This window comes from Xiphias gladius, chromosome 21 (genome assembly GCF_016859285.1).
Source record: "Xiphias gladius isolate SHS-SW01 ecotype Sanya breed wild chromosome 21, ASM1685928v1, whole genome shotgun sequence".
Taxonomy (NCBI): domain Eukaryota; kingdom Metazoa; phylum Chordata; class Actinopteri; order Istiophoriformes; family Xiphiidae; genus Xiphias; species Xiphias gladius.
This window is the reverse complement of record NC_053420.1, coordinates 4,467,552-4,493,912: the sequence shown is the minus strand read 5'-3', so window position 1 is coordinate 4,493,912 and position 26,361 is coordinate 4,467,552. Positions and strand designations below refer to the sequence as shown.

Genomic DNA, 26,361 nt, shown 5'->3' with positions numbered 1-26,361 from the left:
ACTGAAAATGAACGCGAGAACTGGTGGATGGAAAAAAAAAAAAAGCACGCGTGGAGAAGGGTGAGACACGGTAATCATTCAAAAGGAGTTCGGGGGGGCACACGTGAACGATCTTTCCCCAGACATATTCAAAGCGTTGCACTCGTTTATACAGAAGTAGTTGTTTGTCGAATGGAAAAAAAAAAAAAAAAGCTTGAGAGGTTTGGTTAACTTAAGCGAGTTCATACATTTCACTGATAAACCCTAGTTTTACAATTACACCGAATCTAATAACATTTGCGTTCCACCTCTTTCTTTCACTGAGTACGCTCGCTCGCTCGGGCTCGTCACTTGGGGAGTAGGTCAAATTAAGTTTCAACACCGGTATTAAATGATCTCTGATTTCCAAACGAAGCGGCAGCTCGCCCGCATCTGACCCGCGTCTAAACCTTGGTCAAGAAGCAGGATCAGCTGCTGGGCGTTCGCCTCTTCGGGTAGCCTGCCGAGGTGCCGCTCTGCTGGTCTGAGCGGAGTATTAAGGTCCTTCTCGTACGCACAACTGGACCTTCTCATTCCGCTGTTGTGTCCTCCGACCAAATGAGGACAAAAGAAAAATTTGCATCCATCTGCATTTGCATACAACGGTTTTGAAACCAGACCCCGCAACCTTCCGTTATCCTGTTGAATATTTGCATTTTTGCCCCAAATGTCACAACTTATTTCAAACCTAAAATCATATATATATTTGTAGCTTTGTCGTCCGTACTTCCCAGACAGGCTTAGACAACCCCGCATACCACGTGTCTTCGATCAGAAAAAACAGGCTAGTGGTGATAATAAACAGAACAGTGCTGATTCAGAACTGATAAAACCTTTATTTCACTTTAAATTGTCTTTTACATTTTGTCCTGTTTATAACATGTAAGGTGAAACTAGAGCTGGAATTTTTTTTTAATTTTTTTTTTTAAAAGACATACACAAATCTAGTATTACGTCAATAACCAGGGTGGGAGGGGGTGTATTGGGGTTTGGGTTTTTTTTTTTTTGTCATTTTCTCATTTTTATTGGTGTCCTTAAGCTAAGTCTAAAATTTCACAACCACGTGCTCGCTAAGCAATAAAACCGTCACAGAAGCAAACTTTTTTTTTTTTTGTTGTTTTTTTTTTTTGGGTTAATTTTTTTTTTTTTCCTTTTTATTTTAAGCAGAATACTGGTCAGTAAAAACAAAATGATTTGAGATACCAGATATACAGACAGGCTCGGTGCCACATTCACTACTGCATGGGATCATTTTTTTCCTTATAAGGCGGAGAATAACTGCCTTTTTTTGTTCAGCTAACGAGAAAAAGAGCGGCAGGGAGGAATTTTTTTTTTTTTTTTTTTTACCTTTTAAACTTCAGTGCATGAAAACATTTGTCCCCAGCAAAAGAAAAAAAACAAAACAAAACATTGAGACACATGACTTTTCTACACCTACAGAGTGGAATGTTGAGATGGTTGACGACAAGGTTATTGTGACACTGAGTGGAGGAGAAAAGAAAAGAGAAAAAAAATTACTTTACTACTTCTTATGAGGAAAAAAAGGGGCTTTTGACAGACTGCTGGGTCTGCATTCTGGTCGGCTGACACCTGCCAATATTTCTCAAAGTTTGGGACTAAAGGTTTGTCTAGTTTGGGATCCGCATCGTAAACCACGACACCGGGACGAAAACCACATGGGTCCTAATATTTTTTAGCGATTTACCATAATTACGCTTGTAAATATCATAAAGGGTCAGATCTGAATGATGAGCCCGACAATGTACCGTTAGCTGCTGATTGTTTTCTCTTTTCTACAAGATCATCTGAGGGTCACCTTGACACGTATGCATGTTTACGAACTCCAGCCTGAATACAAAAACCATGATCCAAACTGCAGGTTCTCACTTCCACAAACAGATGACTGGCTGATCAGCTGCCGGGAGATTTGGCTCCCTTCAACGCACGTACCTGTTGTGGACTTGAACTGCGCCAAAGGTGACACTGAAAATCACTGCTTCCTTGTTTTGTTTGTTTTTTTTATTATTACAAATCAAATTGTTTTGATTCGGGGATCAGATCCTTTCTGACAGATAATGTTAACTCTAGGTCCACTTACTCGCTACTGAGTGAACCTTGAGTTAAGATTGTTCAGCCTGTTTCCGAGGCCAAGAATAAACTTTGACGCTCAACTGTTGCATTTTTTTTTTTTTTTTTTTTTAAAGAGTTAGCTGATAGTCTAAACCCGATCAGCTTAGACAGACCGATCAGGTTGCAGGATCAGTACCAGACCCTCGCCTCCACAACTGCCGTTCGTATTTTGCAAACGAGGTAGCAGCAAGTTTACCAGTCAGTCCACAGAGTGTAAAATTCCCCATTGGATTTCTGTGGTAGATTTACAGGGTGATAAATGAAGGCATGCATTCTTGTTGGCAGATCACACCATTCAGCAGTGAGTGGAAACTCAGGACTTTTCTAGACTTGTCGGTACAAGTGCCGTGAAGGGGCATACGAGGGGGGGGGGGTAACCAAAAAAAAAAAAAAAGAAAAAGATCTGGTCAAAAATGCCAAAGCATACAACAGCAGCTGACTGTAACGGCTTCAAGGTTTCTTTGCAAGCAGGTGTTAACGAACAATATCGACAAACCGTTTTGTTTTCCAAAAGACAGATTTACAGTTAAGCTCTAAAAATGTTTTACAATTTTACAGTTTTCAAAAAAACAAAGTTTGATTTGTTATTCACACACATTTAAAAAAAAAAAAAAAAAAAAAAAAGCAACCGCAAAGGGAAATGAACACACAGTATGGGGGTTAAGGAATTAACTTTAGGGACAGTAGTACTGATGTTCAGCAGCACCTTGACAGGAGGTGGATCCAAGGAAGCAGGCAGGTCCCATTTGTTGCGAAGGAGGTCTAAAATCTTCTTAAACGTTAGGATGGAATGTATGCCTTTTTGTGTTTAATAGTCATTTTTAAGTTGTTTTTTTTTTTAGTAATGATTTTATTTGATGCTTTTTCCGAACTGGAAATGTGCAGAATGGCGTTGAATAAAACCCCGGGTCCCGCTTAGAAAGGAAAAATAAAACTGAAAAACAGTGAATGTTTGATTACACAGCAGGTAAAACACTTTTGTTTTTAGATTTGTCAGTGTCACAATACAGCCTTGTGGGAGGACCCTTCTGTATAAACCTCAGCAGAATTGCACTGCTGTTCAAACACACCCTCTCTCAGCGGAATATCGGTTTTGCCGTCAAAGGAGGGTCTGGTGGTACGGTGGAGGAAAAACTAAGCATCACAGTGTTTGTTGAAAATAAACGGACAGTTTAATAACCTTTTTTCGTTTTGTTTAAAGTGGAATAAAACCAGCCATTTTGCCAGTACACTAAGAAAAGCCAAAAGAGAAGGGATTGACAACTATATAAATGCATTAACTCGCTAGAGAGAGGAGGGGAGGAAGAGGGTGAGAGAACGTACTGAGATGTTAGGAAGGAGGCAAGAGGAGCGAGGAAGAATGGAAGGAATGGAGGAGAAAGATTAAACGAGGAGGCTAAAAACGGGGCGATGTGGACTCTAAAAACATTAAATTATTTTGTGGTTTCGGATAAAAATCCTCCCTGCGTGCTATAAGACTAGACCGGCCAGTGGCTTGAGCCCGCTGGCCTGCCTTGGAGTGCCATGATCACGGGAGGGAGGGAGGGAGGAGGGAGGGAGGGATGGAGGGATGGAGGGATCTTGGGGTGATGGAACAGTTAATGTCTTTCCCCCCTCCTTTTTTTAAAACTCATTTGTGAAGGTCAGGTACTATTCATGCTGTTGGTTATACAGAAGGGAAGTCGGGAGGCTGGGCTTGAACAAGTGGGACGAGGGAATGAATGGGCTGTTTATGTGTACGAAGAGAGGAAGAAGAGAAGAAAGAGGAAGAGAGGTAAAAGGAAGAGGAGGAGAGTGGGGATGGGTTAACAGTGAAGTGCGCTCTAGTTCTCTCCATCGCCGGTTTCGCCCTCATCTCCCTGGTTTTCTGATGTCCACAGCTACAGGAAGAGAGAGACAACATATCTGTCAGTCAACCTGTGAGCAAGACGCCTCAAAATGTCACCATTCATTTCATTTCATTTCATTTCTAAAAACAGCAGGACGAAGTAGCCCTGACAACTTCCCCAGACCAAAGTTTATGTCAAGAGCAAGTCAATTACATAATCTTTTATTACCATGGACACACAAACACACACACACACAGGTTTATTGCAACTCAGTCCCACACACGCCGTCCTGCTGGTACAAATACACACTAGAGCAAAAAATGTGTTTTGATCCGCTGCTGAAAATAGTCCCCGACCAATGCACCATTTCCTCTTGTTTGAGTAACGTTGGCTATAAACTACAGCAAAGATGGAAATTTAGGAAATTACTGAGCCTGTGTTAAAAATGAAACCTGACATTAATGACCCATTAGAAATCAATGAGCTTGGAGCTGAGGCACACATTTAGGGTAGGGAGGTTGGAAAGCATTAAGCAACAGACGAACACTGTCAGTTTTGGTCTTTTCATTGCATTCGTTGGCAATAAAAAAAGCCTTATCCTATAATTTATATAACATTAAACTTTATAGAATTATATTTTATTCTGCATAATAAAACAACACAGGCCTGCCTGGTTTCTGAGAGTATGCAGTTCAACACTAAACATAAACCATGATTGCCGATTCAAAAATAAATAAATAAATAAAAGACAGGATATCGGCTCAACACCAACAGCCCTTCACAGATTCAGAGAAAAATGTGAATTGTTTGTGAACTCAGTCTGACTCCTGGTGTCTGGTGTGGTGTGCAGGAACTGATCTGTCAGACCTCATGTACGAATGGTTACTGTCAGTGCAAAAAAAAAAAAAAATTGCAGGAAAAAAAAAAAAAAGCCAAACGTCTGTCGCCAACTGCTTTGGATCGCTGAACATTTTTCTATTAAACTTCATTCTTAATGACTCCGTTCATTCCAAAAAAACACTTCTGATTAACACGATTTTGAAGCATGTTTACATGTACACCCACACACTGATCACTAGAGGTGATCAGCTCAAGAGGATGTGCGATATAACTTTGGACGTGTTTTGACGTTAACGCCTGGTTTCTCTACTACTACTTAAATGTCATCAACTTTAAACGGGAGTTTACTGACCACTCCTCTGCAGCATGCGGTTTCCAGCTGGAACAATTAGCCAATCAACAGAAAACTAACATTACAGTCATTTTTTAACTAGTTGGTAACTGTTGGTTGGACGACAAAACAAAATAAACCGAAGGCATCACTGTTTGCTCCGAACAACTGTGAATGGGATATTTTTTAACAATTAACGGACTAACCAATCGAGAAAACAAACGGCAGGTTAATCAATAATGAAAATAATTGTTGGTTGCAACCCTGGCGTGGTTTGTCGTGTAAATACAGCTGAGCTGCAGCAGCTTGTTAAGTTAAGAATTTGGTTTGGACAAAAGAAAGCATGTGTGAACCTAAACACATGACTTAATAATGGACAGGGATTCAGGCAGGTGTGTTAAAGGAGTTTAAAAAGCGATAGAAGTATTTGTAGTGGTAGTGGTAGTATCAGTAGTATGGGATGTTGATTTCTCAAGCATTTCTGAATAAGGATTTGTTCTACACTGGGTGTGGAACCTTTACATGCTTCAGTTCTGTCGACACAACCAGTGGACACAGGAGAGAGATGACAAATATTTACTGGATCTCAACTACTTGGTGTGTTTTGTGGCTGTGGTTGGTCAAGCTGTTAAACACTGAATAAAACAATGCACAAATACACTGTAATTACGGCAAAATGTATGAATGAAAAAACTATTCAGGTCCACACATTTTAATAATCAGCAGTTAAATGCTGATCAGTATTAAATGTATACACTCTGCGTTTCTGTGATTGTGATAATAGGATTCAAACAGTCATCTACACTGTTCTTCAGTATCTGTTCGGCACGGGGGAAAAGAATAGACCGAAACCGTGGCAAGCGCCTGCAAGCTGGACACAGCTGCCGTGTTCCCGCTTGTTGGCCGACACGTACATAAATACACAGCAAGATTCCCTACGAGGACGCTGCACGTCTGATGCATTTTGCAGCCTGTTTATAGTGAAACACTGAGGGGAACAAATCTGCTTTCTTTAGTTTTGGTTGGGATCTATTCCAACCATATCTGACGGGAATTATACCCATGATTATGTGTGTGTAATGTGTGTGTAGCTTAACACAGCAGTCTGCAATGATTAAATGTGCAGTCAAAACAATCACGTCACAGTAATATTTTACAGACAACTCTCACAAGTGAAGTAGTCCTAGAAACTCATCGCCCACATTTTCACCTGCTTTACCTTACGGTCAACTTTAGGACATAAGACAGAAAACTCAGATTATTCCAGGTAAATCCTGGAGTAAAGACGTGAGTCAGAGCGTGTACTCACAGTGAGGTTGTCCCTTAGTAGCTGCATGATCAGCGTGCTGTCTTTGTACGAGTCCTCGTTCAAGGTGTCGAGCTCGGCGATCGCCTCGTCGAAAGCCTGCAGGGACAAAGGGAGAAGTTCGCCGATGTAAATCCTTCTGAAGGCGTAAGTACACACAGATTACCAGGTTTGACTCCGTTAATGAGTTCAATTCCCCCCCCCCTCCTTTGAGTGTTCTCACAGAGTAAAGTTTGAGATCCGTGACATGTAGCTACCTTTTGAGCCACTTCAGCTTTAGTCTTGGCTTTTGTTAGATCAAGCTGGATCAACTTTAAGCTTTCATTTCAGACGTACTTGACTTTTGTTTGTGACGTCCAGACTGTGGGCACAGCCTGTGCATTTGAGCTACGCCTTTTTCAAAACAGGCCTCATGGGTATGATTTTTGACAATCATGCCCCGAAAATGGCCGTCAGATGCCTCGAGGACTGCAGGTCTGCCAGCAGCTAGCGAGACACCGCTCCATCTTCACTGCTAACTGGCGGACTGTTCTGTGGAGGAGGGGCCACCTGTCCATAACCTGGCATTACCATGAAACATTCTTAGATTCAGAGCCCTTACATGAATAAAACAAAGTGAAGTGCACCCACCTGCTTGGCCAGAGAGCAGGCCTGCTCGGGGGAGTTGAGGATTTCGTAGTAGAAGACGGAGAAGTTGAGGGCCAGGCCCAGCCGGATGGGGTGTGTTGGCTGCATGTCCTTCTTGCTGATGTCGAAGGCGTTCTGGTAGGCCTGCTGAGAGTTCTCCACCGTATCTGCACAACACAAATAACCACAAGTCACTTATTTTGCTACGCACTGTGATCCTGAACCATAGTCTCAGTGACACCTCTTACGTATCAAACTTTGTTGAAAGACCGTCTTCACAAGAGGACCCCGTTTAGTGGGACGTGCGCTGAATATGTAACAGGAACCAGCAACTTTGTGTTACATGGTAACAAACAAGACTAAGAGTACTCAGGCACAGAGGTGCTTTGAGCTAAGTCTTACATGTCTACGATGGCTTTGTTAACAGGCTGATGCTTAGCAGATGTAATGTTTAGCATGTTAACATTTGCTAATTAGCACAAAACACCGTACAGGTGGGGCTGGTGGAAATGTCAGTAGTTTTGCAGGTATTTGGTGATAAACCAAAGAATTGGACACATTTAGAGCTGAAACAGTTAGCTGATTAATCGATTAGTCGATTGAGAAAAATTGGTCACTAATTGTTTAAGCAATGTCATTGTGAACTCAGAATCTTTAGGTTCTAGACAATTGGTCAGACAAAACAAGAAATCCGAAGCCTCAGATTGAGAGAAACTTGGAAATTCTTCTCTGTTTTCTGACATTTTAGAGACTAAACGATCAATCTAGACAATAATCAGCAGATTAATTGATAATGTAAATAACTCTTAGTTGTAGCCCTAGACAAATTAAAATTTTGTTCTGATGCTTCTGCGAAATGTCAGGAGATCACCAAAGTGATTATATTTGATCCTGTGTGGGCCAAATTTTTTTGCCACTGGATATTTGCTTTGACTTTGTTGCTCCTGCCTTATAAAAGAAAAACACAGGGGATCACCTAAGCTTTATTGATTCATCTTCTTGGGAGCATGAATGTTGGTACAAAATTTCACAGTAATCAGACAATTATTTGTTGACATAATTCAGTCTGGACCAAAGTGACGAACCAACCAAAGAGGACTAGCGCTCTCCCAGTAAGCCATTAAATCCATGTTAGACTTTAAGAATTTACTGTATGCGGGGTTTCTGCAGGGTTCATCGAGTTAAATTTACTATGTTGAAAGGACCTTTTTAATACCACACAGAATGATATTTAATACGTTTCATCCTCATACTGTCCAAACAATGAAGGAAAACCAGTAGAGATGACGTTGATTACAATTATTTATTATTAAATCATATCTCTCTAGTGCCTCCAAGCAGTACATAACAGTAATTCCTAGTGACATAACTAATTAAATTAATCCAATCTGGACCTGGATAAGCAGCAGAATGGATAGATGGATGGATTAACCTAATACAAATGATTATCTGTTTTCAGAGCGACGATTAGTTGATTAATCAATTAGTCCGTCGAAAGAAAATATGCAACTATTTTGATAATCAATTAATCGTTTCAGTCTTTTTTTCAACCAAGAATGACAAACATTTGCTGTTTTTAGCTCTAAAATAGAATTTACAATAGTAAATTAAATATTTGAGTTTTGGACTAATGAACAGACAAAATGGGGGGAAAAGTAGGAAGGAGAACTATTAAGGATATTAAATGTATATTAAATTTAAAAGGTTAATACCTTTTTAGGGCCCTTTTTTTTTTAAAAAAGACAAAAAATTCAAAACCTTTTAAGGCTTTTCAAGATCTGCAGATACCCTGTGTAAAAACAAAACCCAGTAGAGAGGAGTGAGTCCTTTCCCAACTTTGTCACCCCCTAGTCACAACTAGTCACTAAACAATGGATTTCTTTGGCTTACTGCCATGACAATCAATGGGATGACCGATAACCTTGGCAACAAACCAGTATGGGTTACTGTCTCTTGGCAACAGTCTGAATGAGTCTGTCTCACCATTAACAACAGGAGCTTTAGCAAAGGATATAAATAGATGACAAAAGAATTGTCTAATCAAATGACTGGGTCATTTTTCTGTAATCCCCATCTGATGATTTGTACGTGTCCTTCTGAAGGTGTAACAAGTATAATTTTCAAATATCAGTATCGCTGTCAGTGACTTGAGAAAGACTGCCATGACTAATGTGAACAAATGACATCATGGCCGAGGCTGATCCCGTAAACCCTGATGCTTCATGTGTCCTGTAACCCCTCCCTGGCATCTCTCTCTTTACTGAAAAGGACAGACGTGTTGAAAATGATTTCTCATTCTGTTCTTTCATTTCCCCTTACCATCTGCAATTGCGAGAAAAAGCTGCAACATTTCTCTCAGTTTGTGCCTTAAAGTAGTCTGGCAAATTATCCAAAATATCCAGGCTTTTGGCACACACTGTAAAATGCTAGGTAGAGACTGCAACAAATAGACAATCTCCTCTCTGATGCTTCTATTTAAAATCCTTTACACAACAACTTTAAAAACATTTCTATGCTATTTTGGAGAATTGAAGCGTCTACCACTGATGATGGCTGGTACACGCTGTAATATCACTAAGTCAGCATTTAAACAGAGCTTCTAGCTTTTTTTCCGAGCAATAAAAGACTCTTTACTGCAAGCAGTAACAAAGTCTTACTATATTCTGTTCATTGAAAAGGAGTATTTATTCTGAACACCACAGCAAACAGTAAGTGACTTTTGTTTAAGCAATAAGAAGGATGTTCTGGTTAGGATCTGGCTGGCACACTATGTAAGGAATCCTCCTTTTAACTGGGGTCAGGCCCCCGAGTCAACAAACATCACTCTGCTCAACTGTGCTTTAACAAGACACTGAATCCCCTTCAGCTTCAAGTCTGCTGCACTGTAGCTCAACTTGAACGGAGTATACCTAAAGGACGATAAACAGTGTAACTTTATCTAATTTCTCCTCATCTAATAACACCCTGCTTCTTTCCCTGATGAAATCAGACTGAAAGAGTAATGAGAAATTTAAGTTTTTTAGTGGCTCAAGCCCAGATACTCACCCTTCTTTGAGTCCCCAGAGGCCACCTCTGACAGGTATCTGAAGTAGTCTCCTTTCATTTTGAGGTAGAACACCTTGCTCTCCGCCTGAGATGCATTGGGAATGAGGAATTTGTCGAGCAGATTCTGAAACAGACAGATGACCAGAACGGTTTATAAACATTCTCTATTTAGAAAACTGTCAGTGGACAAGATAAATGGCGACATGATTACAGATGGTTTTACTATTTCTGGTCATTATGCAGCAGCCTTTGACAAAACCAAACCTGCGACCAGTACAAACAACAACAAACGTTTTTGTACACCCTCGAATTTTGTGGAGTTTTGTGTGAAGGTGGCATTGAGGCTGTGCGATGACGTGGAGGGTATGGGGACACGGGACAGTGATCGACCTAACTGCCAAGTGTAATTTGCATGGTTAGTTTGTACACCTGCAGCGCCGATACTCAGAGCTAACCAGTGATAAGCAGCCACTGATGGGCTTCAGAGTCTCTGGTGGAAAGGCCAGGAAGATGGTGGTCTTTTGGTAGTCATTGCACACATATTTGTGCCCCTACAGAGTGTCACTGAGTGGGTATCTGTGTTGTTGCTAGACTCCTAAGGGAGGCTCTTCTCGTGTGTGCGAGGAGGCCAGTGCATAGTCATAGCCATGATGTTTATAGTGGTCAACGGTATTTGTCAGCCCTGAATATCTAACGAAGCTCAGGATATAGCAAAGTTACTGGCATCTCTCAAGGCTTGCTGAAGTTATCAGTTAAAACACTGTTGCGAGTCAGTTGCACCAGCCGTTTGTAAATTCAAACTTAGCCTCTTTATAACCCAATTGGAATTTTTACGCAGCACTGAATTAAAACACGTTGCTCCACACAAACTAGGTCTTGCGTGGAGTTTAGTTGTTACTAAATATCTACACCCACTAACTGGCAGGTGTTAACTGTTGTGTAGCTAACTGAACCAAATGGCAAAGCTAATGTTAGCCTGCTAACATCTGACCCGTTTAGAGTGAAATGTGTAAGATATAATATGTAATATGGTCAACATGTTTAACCGGAAACTTGATGAATGCTGTTTAATCATGAAGTATATCTTGAAACATTTAAATTTCATTTCACAAAAAACAACATAGACCCCTTCAATTTATGAAATGTTATCCCAACTTTGGCTAAATGAGTAAATAACGTCAGGTTAGAATAATCAGATAGTTCCCTCATTATACAGTGACCTGTCTTAACACTAACTCTGAGACACAGTTTTGTCATTGTACGCACACATAAATAAAACAAGAAAATACTAATTAAAATAAAATGGCTACCTATTTATCTTTGGTGCCTCTAAAACTGTAATTTTTGGAAGTTATGCTAGCTTGTGATGTGACAATGACTTCCTACTCACAAAGTTGATTGTTCTCGATTTGACAGCGCTACAAATGTTTCCTAGCAAACGATTCATACATTCCGTAAGTCTTTACTAATCTATTTTTAAAGTTTTAATGGCGCAACCCGATTTAGTTTGAAACTGGCTAGTAGCTACTAAAAACTTAGGCACGTTCAAACTTAGTGATGGATGAATGAATAGCTGGTGCAACCCAATCCAGGTCTCCAAACACAGTTAGGAGCAGCAGTTCTGGAAATGTAACAACACAGAAGCCACTCAGAGCTGAATAATGATGAATTAAGAACAGCAATCATAGGCTTCAAGCTGTAAATGATCAACTCAATGCTTAAAATCAGATCCCGCCTAGTATGAAATTTAAAAATAAGAGCAGTTTGAGATCTTGATTTTGAAAGCCACACCTTCATCAATCTGCTTTTATGCTGACCATAATACTGTCGGATAGCCTCTCTTTTTTTTAAAAAAATATATAAACAAACATCTCAGAGAGTATTCCTGGTAAAGTATTCCGGGTGGGGGTTTGAGCCAGATTTTGAGGTGAACATTTCCACCAGCACTGTTGACAAAATGACTAGAACTTTTAGAACTATTCTGTGTGAAAAGAAAAACAACAAAGTTTGCTCTGTGTGTTTTATAAATGGATCTGACAGAAAAGATTTTTTTAATAGTTATATACCCTCACTGCCCTGAGCTACCTGATCAATGTGTTCTTATATTATTTGTTTGATAAGGAGGAAAATAAGTCCGGTTTGCTGATGGGTTGTCACTAACTTACAGCATGTGTCCTTCTTGTTCCCTCTGCTGCTGTTGTCCTCATCTGATCGTTCAAAGAAAGCTTTTTAACAGATCATGTGATCGGGCTGACTTTACCCCAGAGCATCTCCTCACTGAGACCAGCTTTGTTTCAGTGGTTACATTTAGACCTTTCAACCACCGAGAAGTCTGATGTGATCTGCTGACTCCAGTAACCTGGCCTGGAAATGTCATGTAGACATCTAAAGCTAACCCAGACTGAAATCACCGGATTAACAACCAAGTCATCAGTGAAATTTTACAGTATGGGTGACAAAGCAGCAGATTATCAGCAGAGAAACTGCTTATGTGAAATAAGACGGCTAGGGATAATTATTTATAACATTGCAGCAAAGGGGGACGACAGACCTCCATTAAAGGAAAAATAAATAGACAATTTCTGTGAATTACAATCAGCCGTTTGCACAACAAAAACAACCCTTTTGTAATTATAGCTAGTTATATTGACAAATAATTTAATTCCAATAGCCATTTGAGTTCAAGGTTCTGAAATCATGTGATCGGTATTTTATAGTGTTATTTTAACTGGTAATAAACTTGACGTTATCTATGTCTGTGCATCAGTGTTTTTGACTTCTGAGTGATTAAAATCAAGCAATGCTAATGTTTTCCATTTGATCTCCGCTAAATTTTTTAAGTTTATCTTCTCAGGTCATTTCATCTAATTCAGCTGTTCAGTAGTTCACAACAAAAAGAAAAACAAAATCAAATTCCCAGGAATGATTAACATTATTACTGAAGTGAAAATGAAAATGAGCAAAAACTTTGAGAGAAAAGTATAAGTTTGTATTAAAAATGTTATTCTTTTCCTTAATGATCTTTAGCCTCATCAGATTTATCAAACATCTCCCAGTTTGGGAAGGACTTTATTAGACCATTGTAGACGACGCTGTAAACCAACAAGCAGGTCTGATTTTCTCACTATATTATATATATATATATATATATATATCTCATCTATTTATATCTATATATATATATCTCTAGAGATATATATATATAGATATAAATAGATATCTATAAAATCTATACGTATAATATCTATATAATATATATATATAATATATAAGATAGATATGTGTACATCTATATATATAGATGTACACATATCTATCCATCTATCGATATCTAGACTTTCTACCCGTGTTGAGTGCTGCTCATTTGTCAAGTTTGTCAAACTGATTCACAAACATTTTTTCTAGAATTTTACCAAACCCTATTCCTTCAACTGTCAAAGTTGCCCGCTCAGCACGACAAGATGGGCAGTCAGAAGTCTGCAGCTGCTAACACGCCGACCAACAGTGCAGTGTACTTGATGTATCCTGCCAACATCCTGGGTCAGTTGTTAAATATGGCAACCATTATAAAATACGCCTGGTTGATATTTTTCCCATTTACTATGTTGACAGCAAATGTACCTAATTTTCAATTGCTGTTTTTATTTTTAGCTTTATAATGAAACATGGTGCTCTTTGTGAACAACAGAAAAACATCAACCCATTTCAATATGGAACAAATAACACATGCTGGGGAATCAATTTAGTTTTTTCTATTGGTCTGATCAAATTGTAATATCTTTTAGGTCAAGGTCACTGACTTATTTTCTGACCTGTGGATGCATCAAGGCCTTCCCTTTCCAGGATTCCTGCTGCTGTAAGGACAGCATGTCTCCACCCGTCCTTCCCTCCCTTCATTCCTAACGCACCACATCACTGCAGAGGCTTCCAGTTTGACCTTGAAGATATTATTAGAAGGCTGCTCAGGCGGTAAAAATTTAACTCTGGTTTGACCTTGAGCAATTTCTGTTCCAACTGAGTCAGGACCTGACAGTGTGGGTGTTTTTCAGGAGGCCTGAATCATATCCAAGGTCTGAACTGTTTAAAGACTGTAGATAATGTATGTCCCAATGTAGTGTTTTATATATAATGTATGGTAATATATGGCATTTTGTGAGTCTCTTAACTGAGTCTAGCTCGAATCTTTCAGGTCATATTAGGTTCAGGCACAATTATAGAGCTTTACTTCGGCCATTCTTTAAATGATGCTCTTAGCTAGAGGGACTGACCATAAACCAAAAGATGTGGATGAAGTCACAATTGGGGTTGTGACCAGTTTATTGGTTGCAAAACATCACCACCGACATCTCTTTCCTGCTTCTCAACTTCAAGTCACTGTATTTCTCCTTACTGTATTTCCCCCAGAAGGTCTGGCTTCGACTTAAAAAGCACGTCAGCAGCATTAAAGCAGCGCGTGGCAAGATCATCAGTGTTCACATTCATTTTTTTGTCGCATGTCTCATTCACTCACTGATTAAAAACGTTTCTTACCAGGTACACAATCTAACACACAATCCCATACTTGGGTTTTTAAAGTATCAAAAAAAAGAAACACACTTTAGGGAAAATGCTTCAGGCTGCACACATGAAGTTGTGTGTTAACCTGTGTGGAGCTTAGGCATACAAATGTGTGGGTCAGTTTGGTTTTGTTCCGACAGATGGATGACTAAAGATATAGCAGAGTCATATCCAAATTAATCAGCCAAGATAAGGGATGGCTGAGCATTTAGTTAAAAGACAACAGTATTAAAGACGTGGGGCGTCCTGGTGGCCTAGGTCAACTATTTTAATAATCAATTCATCCATTCAATTCAATTATTCAAAAAAAATAATATTTGGAATTTTTAAGCAAAAATGCCACATTTTAATGGATTTTTGGTTCTCAAATTTGGGAATTTGATGATTTTCTTTGTCTTACGTGATATCTAACTCGAATAATTCAAATGAATGATTGATTTGAATCCAAAAAAAATGATTTTTTTTTTTTTTTTTTTTTTAAACCCAGCCCTATTATAAACCACTGGGCAGTGTTTTGTCATCTGATAAGCTTTCAAACTCATGGATGTATTACTCAAACTTCTTTTTTTGATACTACTCCCACTTGTACCTGTAGAAACACTCCCACACCAATACAGCTCATTGTTTTTTGTTTTTGTGTTTTTTTTAATGCAGTGCTATTTTCAGTTTGAACACCTGTTCAGGCCTCAGCTGACAGAGGCCACCTCAAAAAACAAGAATTAGTAGTAACAAAAGAGTTATGAATTGTATCCATGTTCAAACACCCTATGTATTCTTAGATTTCTGTATCTACATACACGCAATCCATCTACTCCTCTGTGCGCACACAGATTGTGGGGAATTTCTCATGACTTGACGCAGTGTTGTCTTTCCTGTCAAGCACTTTTTGCTTCTGCAACAAGTAAATACAAAAAAAATTGAAGCCAAGATGCCCAAGTGGGGTAGCAAGGCAAAAAACCGAGAAGAAAATAAAGCTTTGTTTGACAACTCTTTCAACAGCTGCCAGTGCTGCTGCTAGCAACAATATCACTGTTTCCACGAGTAACAACATGTGACTGTTCTTCTCTCATCAGCCAGGAGGGATCGGCTCTAGTGAGCCTTCTTCCACTGTCTCTCTCTCTTCCTCCACTGCTCCCTCTTTATACCTTCTGTCCAACTCCTCCCATTCCTCCCGCCCATCACCCCCCCACGTCTTGTCTTTTCTCCCTCTCCATCTTCACACCCCCCCCTCACTCTTTCCCTGCCCTCTCCCATCCCTCTCCATACCAGCACGTCGTGGCAAATTTCTTGGAGTTCAGACTCGATTTTCACACGGTAATCGCGGGACATCTGCTGTTTCTTCTCGTTCCCCTCCGTCTTCTGCTCGATGCTGGAGATCACGCGCCAGGATGAACGACGGGCCCCCACCTGATGGCAACAAAAACAACGTCAACCTAACTGACTGACATTAAAAGACAAAATCTTTTATAAAATAATGGTTAAACACAACTGAAATAATACATAGAGTGTGAAAGACTAACCATGATTAAAAACAATTATTCAGTGTTGATTTTGGACAAAGTTATTTTACTACATACTTTAAATTGCACCAGTATCATGATTTTTAGATAAATCAACAATATACAAGGACAGTACTGTAACTTGGGTAAATACTTGAGGGATATTTGGCGGTTCCCTCATTATTATAATGACATAAAACATGACTATGCTGAAATGATTTTGAGCAATGAAACACTGGGAAGCTAAAATTTAAGTTGCAGAGTTGCAACTCTTAGTTGATTAATCGATTAGTTGATCAACAGAAACTATTTTGACAGTCAATTAATTGTCTGAGACATTTGCTTTCTGTTGTCATAAGTGACAACAAACTGAACACCTTTGGGTTTTGGAGTTTTGGTCAAATAAAACAAGCAATCTGAATATGTCACCAATAGCACGTAGCAGCAATTATAACGGACATTTCACTATTTTTGGCCATTTAATAGACAAAACAATTCATCAAGAAAATAACTGATAATGAAAATAGTTGTTAGTTGCAGCCCTAATTGAAATCTTCCACAAGTATTGAGGGATTTTATAAGTTTGAAATTAATTAGAATTCATCAATATGTCACTAAGCTTGTAATTCAAGATGAACTTTCAACTAAATTGGCTCTTTACGACAAATGGTAGCATCAGAACATTTAACTGTGCATGAAGGTCTGCTTCCATATCATGTGAGACAACTGTGGCTTATCCTCTTTCCTATGTCCCATCTAAACATACCACAGCAGTGACTCACACTATTGTCCTGGTGTGGTTACAGCTAGTACTGAAACATGCAACAGCAAAGCACTGACTGGTATTCAATGCTGGCAAGCTTTAAAAAAAAAAAAAAAAAAACATAAGTAAACCTCAATAATAAATAGAGCAGCAGTGCTGGAAAACCTGGGGCTGCTCTTACATAATTTGTGTTTTCAAAGTTGGACTATAAAATCTTCATGGAAAAACAAAAAAAAAATTGATTGCAGCACAGCAAGTGAAAGTGAGAGGAGTTTTTGCCTTGGACCAAATGAAGTTTCTGATTATGCCACCTCAAAAATTTTGTTTTGCATTGTAATATCCAACTGTACAACAACATTAATCAAATTTCCTTTCATAATTGCGATTTGTGGTGAACTAAGGTGTTTATTAAGAAATAAGTGAGCCATTAGACGGATGCCATACCACATTCTTGTAGGCGACAGAGAGCAGGTTGCGCTCCTCATTGCTGAGTTCTAGGCCCTGCTCCGTCACGGCCTTCATGGCAGCCGCCATGTCGTCATAGCGCTCAGCCTGCTCTGACAGCTTGGCTTTCTGCACCAGGTCGTTCTTATCCATCTTTTAGGCTGCAAGGAGAAGCACAGGGGACAGAAAGAATGAATCAGCATTTGGACTTCCCATCCACCAGCTTGGACAGGCAAAAAAAGGAAGACAGACTTTGAAAGAGCGAGAGGGGCGATGATACATTAGAAATACAAGTGTGAGAGATATGGTTGTGAGAGATCTGTCGGACCATGAAATAAGCATGTCGAAGAATGGAAACAAGTAACTGGAAGGGAACGCTATTAGCCTGAGATAGAAATTTTTAGAGTAACATTTTAAACCTGAAACATGTATAAAGATATTTGATCGTTCATTAATCAAATCACTAGCAATGGTTTGGCAAAAGTTAATTAATAAACTGAATAGATCCTATTATCACATACAAAAAAAGTACTAAATATACCAGCAAAGACATTACAGCACCTCAAAGTATCAAAAACCCTTTCAGTTCAAGTTAAATGGCTGCTCCCAGTTACTTCATCCTCTAGGGCTTTCTCTCCAGATGACTCTGTAGGTCTAAGTAGGCCACAGCCTCATCGCCATCTCCTTTATATCTACATATCACATCATAAACCCTCCGCAGTCGGCTTTGACCAGCTTTAAGCAATCACATTTGCATATCTAACTTGTGAATACCTTCTTCCTACATTTAAACTCCTAAAGAATAAACTTACACACTATCACGCTAGAATATATTAATAAACTCAGAGCGGAAACCAGTTTTACCCCCACATCTGCACACTGATAAGTTTAATAACTATCCATTCTGGGTGCTTAACCTAATGACTACCCATCCACCAGAGGGAAAATCAAACACAACTCTGTTGTGTTCAAGTAACCTTGAAGCTTACCTGACCTCTAACCCCCCTGTGTAATTAGGGGGATGAGGAAGAAGTTTCCCTAAAGTGGGCAAAAGAGGTATAAGCTATGAAAAATACAACAATAAAGTATTATCATTTCTTAGACTTGTGTAGTTCAACTCATATCTTTATTTCTCTCAATCAGTTAAAAATGGCTTTTCAACCAAAGGTTTTTTTTAAGTGTGAGTTTTTTCCAGGGGATTTCAGTTGCAGATATTAGATTTAACTAGAAATGTTTCAATGAACATGGTCTCCAGTCTAATACGAGTTATTTAATGTTGAGTTGCCACAGACATCAAGTTCTGAGTTAATACTATGAGCATTACTGTGATCGATAGAGATCTAAAAACATGAAAAATGAAACCAAGCCAAATCTAATTTATAAGACAACATAACTGATTGTTTAAGTATTCAACCCCTTCAAGTCAACATTTAGTCAAAGTACCTTTGGCAGGAATTACAGTCAGCATTTCAAATCAGGACAATGCTATTTTTTCCCCTTACTACGCTCTTGTTCTTCATTTGTCTCTCTGAAAAAGCATTATTCAAGTCTTGCCACAAATTCTTGATTGGACCGATGTCTACCATAACCACTGGAGGACATCTCTTGCTTGAAAAATAAATCTTTTAAGTCAGAGTTTTACTCGAGGAAGTCTGTTTTATTGCACTCATGTTCATGTCTCTACTTTTACAAGCAGCATCGTCACAGCATGACATGATAGAACTAGGCTTCATGCTGATGTGTAGCGTACGGCTGCAACTAACAACTAACTTATTTTTATTATCAGTTAATTGATGAATTGAGAAAATATTTCTTTAACAGTTTGATCTACAAAACTTAAAAGAATCAAAAATGCCCATCACAGTTTTATGAATCCCATGGTGATGTCCTCAAATATATTTGTCCCACCGAGAGTCAAAAATCCAAAAGATATCCAATTCCCAATAATGCACAGATGTACAGCTGTGCCATATTATCGCATTTTCTTTATGATTACTCTTAATGCAGTTAAAAGTATACTTGAGGCCTTGGAAAATTTCTTGTATCCTTCCCCTGATTGATAATTTTCAATAACCTTGTCTCTTTTTTTTTTTTATGTAAAATGTTTCCTTCTTCTCTGACATAGGCTATGGTTGGATAAAGGTGTATATTAACCTAAAATTAGAAGTCACTATGTATGTTGAAAAAAAAACAAAAAACTCTTTGGTCCAAAATGATCACTTTATTTCTTTTAGTTTTTTTAGGTTATAATCTGTATATAAAACTCACCTTCATCACGAAGTTTACTTCAATGCCACCATATGGCACTGAGACATCCATTGCAACTAAAACCGCTCCCCATTTAGTGATGGTGTACTTCACATGACGCAGTTATTCCTCATCGTGACATTTGAAAGTTGTTCAGTTGTGGTTTGAAGTTCTCATCCAATTAATCGATGGTGTTAGATAACTTTGCAGAATTCTTTCTGAGCAGAAACACTACTTTGTCAGTTTAGCTGTTCATGCTTGTGAGCCACTGATTATTATTAATAAATCAATAATTGGTCCCAGCCTTACCTAAAATCTCTTTTCACTCTGGGGTTTGGCAATGACAATATTTACTATTACTACTACATGATGATGATTTTGTCACACGGTTATAACCATGGTAGCTATGACTTTAATATCTCTAGTTGTGTTAGGCCATCATAGGCAATATTATAAATTAATCAGCAGGACTCCTTTAGAGCTGTATTCGATTTTTTGTTTAAACTTTGTATTTATGTAATGAAGTACCTGTATTTGTCAGGTACTTAACTTGAATTAACCAAAAAACAGACATTCATGCCTGATTATTGTATCTGGTTAGTAAAAAGTTACTCAATTGTTTTTCCAGAAAATTTGCTAAATTTTGATATGCACTGATACTGTGAAAAAAATTTAAAAAATACATATACAGTTAGCTACATAAGTATTTGAAGACTGACAAATTTTTTGTAATTCTGCCTCTTTACAATACCATAGTGAATTGAAAGGAACCCATCAAGATGCAATTGAAGTGTAGACTTTCAGCTTTAATTCAAGGGGTTTAACAAAAATATTGCATTAGCTGTTTAGGAATTACAGCCATTTTTATACATAGTCCATTCATTTTAAGATGCTCAAAAGTATTTGGAAAAACCATCTTATTCTAAATATGATTTTTTTTCATATTTGGATGAAAATCATTTGCAGTCAATGATTGCCTGAAGTCTGGAACCCATGGACACCACCAAATGCTGAGTTTCCTCCCTTGAAACGCTTTGCCAGGCCTTTACTGCAGCTGATTTCAGTTGCTTCTCTTTTGTGGGTCTTTATCCCCTTGGTTTTGTCTTCAGTAAGCGAAAAGCATGTTCCATTGGGTTGAGGTCAGGTGACTGACTTGCCCATTGAAGAATGTTCCATTTCGTTGCCTTGAGAAACTCTTGGGTTGCTTTCGCAGTATGTTTTTGATCCTTATCTATCTGTACTTTGAAGCACCGTCCCATCGGTTTTGCAGCATTTGGCTGAATCTGAGAAGATAGTATAGCCCTATATACTTCAGAATTCATCCTGTTACTTCTATCAACAGTCACATCATCAATAAACACCAGTGACGTGGTTCCACTGGCAGTCATACATGGGCCCATGCCATAACACTGCCTCCACCATGACTGACAGATGATGTGGTTGCTTTGGATCATGAGCCATTCCTTTCCTTCTCCACACTCTTCTTTTCCCATCATTCTGGTACAAGTTACTCTTGGTCTCATCTGTCCAAAGAATCTTGTTCCAGAAAGGGGCAGGCTTTTTTTCTTCTTGTTTTTTGGAGGTTGTCTTGCAAATTCTTATCTGGCCTTTCAGTTCTTGGGTGTTACCAGTGGTTTGCACCTTGTGGTCAACCCTCTGTGTTTACATTCAAGACTTTGACCATGATACACCTGCCTTGACCGTGCTAGATGTTGTTAAAGTGATGGCCTCCTTCATTTGCATCAACACCTCTTTGGACGGCCTCTTGAGAATTCCCATGAACAGCTACCAAATGCAAATTTAACACTTGGAATCAAGTCCAGACCTTTTATCTGCTTTATTTATCATTAAATATTGAGGAACAGGCCACACCTGGCCACAAAACTGATTGTCAGTCAATTATCCAATTACTTTTGAGCCTCTGAAAATTAGGTACTATGTATAAAAACGTCTGTTATTCCTAAACGTTTAATATAATATTTTCATTAAACCCCTTGAATTAAAGATGCAATTCCACACTTCAAATCTTGATGGCTTTGTTTCCAATTCATTGTTGTGGTGTATAGATGCATTAAAAAAATCGTGTGTTCAAATACTGATGTACCAATCTGTACCATGATAGAGATTTAATCCATATCATCCATTCCTTTTTCACACCTTGATTCTACATGCAAGCAATCTTTATTCAATTTTGACTTTAAAGGCAACTAGGATTTGTTCTTAAATTAGGTAAATTTGTAGAATTCTCACTCTTTGAAATATTATTAAAAAACCTTAATTACATCCAGTGTAATTCAGCCTCAGAAAATTGAAAAAAATGTCCAAGGAGGTGAATACTAATAGGCGGTTTATTAAAAACGGCTGCACAATGTATTTTGACCAACTATTTTTGTCCAGCCTTTGCATCTTGGTATCGCTAACCTGCTTAATCTATATTTTATTTCAAAGTGTCTATTTTGACTGACAAGACTGTTCAGATTAACAGATTACATAATGAGAGTAGTTAAATAGAGTCAAAGTACTGTGAAAATTAACATTTCCTTTATGGAAGCTTAAAGGGATATTAAGATTGAAGAATGGAGAGAAATTTCTGTAAAAAGGGATTTCAATAAACAAAACTATGTCCTGATTATCAACTATTTGTTTTCAAGTAGTTTAAATTTTAGAAAAAAAATTCAGGAGTATAATATGAATGCAACAAAACTGAAAATAAGAGGTCAATAAAACCTCTTTGACCTGAGGTGTTAAATATTTTACAGCTATTGAGATTATATATGTGATGTTTACTTCCTAACTTCTGTGCCTCCATAAGAAAAATGGAATAGAATAATATTACTAGAATCAGTATTAAGTGTCATTTTGAATTGGACCACATTTGCTCAATGTAAGGTATGATAATTATTTAATGTAAGACCGTTGGAAAACTAATGGTTAAGTGTGAAGCAAAAGCATGAAAGCAGAGCTCACAATTGAGTTGAGAGATGCCGGGGGAAAAAAAATTCAAAAACTTTGTTATTCACAATGTTTGATCCTGCTGCCACTCTTATGCATTTCCTATGGTCTGTAATTATTATCAGCCGGGAGCACGCCCGTGGCTCATTCCCAGTGCTGATTCTGAGGGCTGAATCCTAAAATCAATTTATCTGCTGATATTGAGTGCAGTTCCATTAGTTTACTGGAAAAAAAAAAAAAAAAAAAAAAAAAAAAATTGTGAGCTCATTAGTGTATGGGATCACTTTAAATTCAGAAACCCATTTCCTCCAGAATACTCATCCAGAAGAAACCTGAGATCCCTCTAAATTCACTAGTGTTGCGTATTGACCACACCCCCAACATCAGTATCACTACATGGTCAGTTTGACTTCTTTATCTGAGACTGTGACGGGTTTTAGGAGCGCCTTTTGTCACATTAGTTTCAAGAGGAAATTGAAAAATATTACGTGATAATGAGCTACATTCTCTATGTCTTGATAATCATACATATAAAATCATTAAAGACAGATTTTGTATTGAAATACAAAAGCAGTTTTAATAATAATTACGGCGAAGGCGGCATTTACAACTCGCACATAAACCTAAAAATAATAATAAACCATAAAATAAGCTAAGTATTGCCACCTCTTCATGTAATTTAGATTTTGAACATCAGTCGAATAAACGATTGGCAGAAGATTCAGCAAATCTTTGATAATTATTTAAGTCACTTGCCAAGCAAAAATGCAAAACATTTGGTTATTTGCCAACTTTAAAGTAAAAAATAGAAAAAAAGTAATTAAACAAATCTTAAACAAGAAATAATTCATGGAAAGTACTATGTAATTGTGTTTTGAAAGCCATATTAAAAAAATTCTATCATCATCATCATCATCAGCATTATATGATTATATGATAGTATACTGAATATCTAGCCTGAGCTGGACAAAACAAGCAATCTGAATATAAATCAATTTGGGTTCTGGGAAACTGTGGGTATTTACCACCATTTTCTAGAACAAATTATAAATTAACCAATTAAATAACCATAAATTGGCGCCCTACTATGTTGACAGTTTTTGTTTATTAGGTGAGGGATTTTATCTCCCAGCAGCCCCTTTTAATGGCAGATCATATTATTTTAGGGAATTGTAAGATAAGGGATTGCAAGGTATTGTACTCGCTGCTGCCAACATCCACCTGGCTTGTAAGCTTTTAATGTGTGAGACACATTACAGTAATCTGGCAGATGCTTTTATCCAAAGCAACCCACAGTAAGTGCTTTCAGACCCTGAAGAATACCTAGACATCATCCAAAACTGAAAGTGTAACCCTTCTAAACAAATGACTGAATACATGTTCAGTACTACAGTACAAGTGCTTACAAGTTGTTGGGGTTTTTTTTGTTTTAAAAAAAAAGGGAGACATAAGTAACTTCTAAAACTTGTTTAAATTAACAACCAGAGGTTGGTCAGATAGTGTTTGATTTTGAATTTAAATACCACAAGGTGGCTTATTTAATTAGACCAAGCATTATTTTAATAGTCAGACTTTTTTTTTTGGGTGGTTTCAGGTGTGTATACACACACGCGCACACACACACACACACACACACACACACACACACACACACACACAGTTACATTTCTTTACAAAAATTACGTCTTTTTATTTACATCTTTTGGCGTTCTCGCTGATTTCCCCGCTCAAGGGTTTTTCGGTACAAGGATGCAATTAATAGAAAAATATTTACAGAGTTGAGGTTAAAGTGAGTCTTCGGGCTGCATGTGGCATTCACACATTGCTGTCATTAAGACAACCGTGTAATACCTTCGAAGCTAACCTGTCTCATTTTAGCATTTAGCATTAGGGGAAAATGCCGCTTATCACGGTTACAAGCGCATTAATGAAGTGTTAATTAACCGCTGCAGTGACCCACACATCAGTTAAAATCGATCCAACCTGGCCTCTTCGGTCGGCTACAATCATCTGGCACGCCACCAACACACTCAACATTAGCAATGCTGTTGTTACCCAACCACCTAGCTCCGTGTTAAGGTTAACAGGCTTATGCGCACCGAAAAAAAAAAAATGGGGAACACCATCTTCAACAGCAGACCAACATACATTGAACGGCTTTAATAAAACATATAAAACAAAAAAAAATCGCCCCTGCAAACGTTTTAACGCGAATGCTTAACAACAACCCCCCCGCAGGTCAAGAATATTTAGTTGTAGCGTTTAGTTGGCCTGCTAGCAGCTACGCCCTCCTTGTCGCATTCCCCTGCGGAATTTTAAGATGGAGAGATAGATTACCGCCAGCTAGCTAGCATGCTAACTGAACGTCACGGCACGGCCGTTGGCTTTAACTGTTAGCTTAGCCGCTAACCAGACCTGACCCAGTTCAGTCTGAATGGCGATACGGTATGGGCCGACACTGAGCGGCGAGCTGAAATGGCTAAACGGTGAAATACAGCGTCGGAATTACCGCTGCCCCCTGACCGTTATATTTTAATGAGAGACAAGGTTTTTAAAACTGAAATCTCATTTTAGGGGAAACTCCCGGGAAACAGGGAGGGTGTGTTAGCTTCCATATCGTTTCACTACGCCATGACGGAGCTCAGCTAGAGACATCGAGAATTACGCTGTTCTGCGAATAACGAGGCCAATTGTGCCGGTTGTCCCGTTTGTCCAGCAGCTCAGTGCTGGTCTTACGTTATCCCCCGCGAAATTTAGTTAGCACTTGCGGCCAAAATGTCTCGGCTGCTCTCACGACGGCCGCGGTACGGCTGCTGCTAAGCTGTCAAAATGGCCAAACTTGGTTTCTGCTTCTCCCTCCCTACACAGGCGCAGCGCACCACGCATGGCACGGACCGGAGCCGGGGCCTTCAAAAATCAACGAATTTCAGCACATTCGACAGCACAAAGAGCACCGGTAACCTAATGCCAGGTAATTTCTGGGTTATTTTTCGCTATTTGGCCACAAGTCTCGGCCTAAATCCTCGCACCCAGCCCCAAACCACAATAGGCACCTTCCGCCGCAGATGCAGGGAAAGGGGCCACCGCTGGGGCTGCTTTTCCCCCCGCAAGACTCCCCTTATCCTATATATAAGATAATAATCGAGTGATATGCAAGTGAACTCACATTTAGAGCGTACTTGGAATCCCGATTTTTTTCTCTGAACGATGGGAGTTTATCAAGCCGTCCTCCGCTCGCTGCTCAGGGTATTCAGGGCAGTACCACTTCCGCCTGCTCTGACACTTCCGCTTCCTCTAAACCCCACCCCTCCCCCCGCCAGTATCCATGGCGACCGCGCCAGGGGGTTTCCTAAGCATCTTGCGAGGGGCTTTGACGTCAGGAGGAGACCATGGCAACCGCTACAGGATGACGTGCGCCGGTCCCCGTGGCAACTGTCTCCAAGAGGCCGCTGCCGTCGTATCTGAGTTCACCATCGTGTCAGCTGCTTTGTGTGGGTTACACTGATTTCATTTCTTTTTATTATCATTTTTTAATTATTTTTTTTTACAAGTGTTCATACTTCATAACAAGCAGGCTTGTTTCTCCCACCACACCACCTACACAGCCATCGCAAAACCCTGACACATACAGCCCCATCAAAAACCACTGTTTTATCTCTACAACACATTTCGTACCAATTTATCATTCAAACCATTAAGAAGACACTAACAGATGTGACAAGACAGAGGCTGTGTCTGAAATCCCCTTCCTCTTCCCTATCCATTAAACACGC

The 26,361-nt window shown here is 39.0% G+C and overlaps 1 protein-coding gene across 1 annotated transcript; it reads right to left on the bottom strand.

Annotated features, from left to right (window-relative positions):
* Window positions 1-1,309: 1,309 nt before the first annotated feature.
* On the bottom strand, window positions 1,310-25,887 carry ywhaba (tyrosine 3-monooxygenase/tryptophan 5-monooxygenase activation protein, beta polypeptide a). The gene is made up of 7 exons (XM_040159088.1): window positions 25,755-25,887; window positions 17,390-17,550; window positions 15,950-16,090; window positions 10,127-10,250; window positions 7,085-7,248; window positions 6,458-6,553; window positions 1,310-4,028 (listed from the first exon to the last, which is right to left on the bottom strand). The coding sequence occupies exons 2-7, from the start codon at window positions 17,540-17,542 to the stop codon at window positions 3,972-3,974; spliced, it is 735 nt and encodes a 244-aa protein (XP_040015022.1). The 5' UTR covers window positions 17,543-17,550; window positions 25,755-25,887; the 3' UTR covers window positions 1,310-3,971.
* Between the last annotated feature and the right edge of the window lie 474 nt (window positions 25,888-26,361).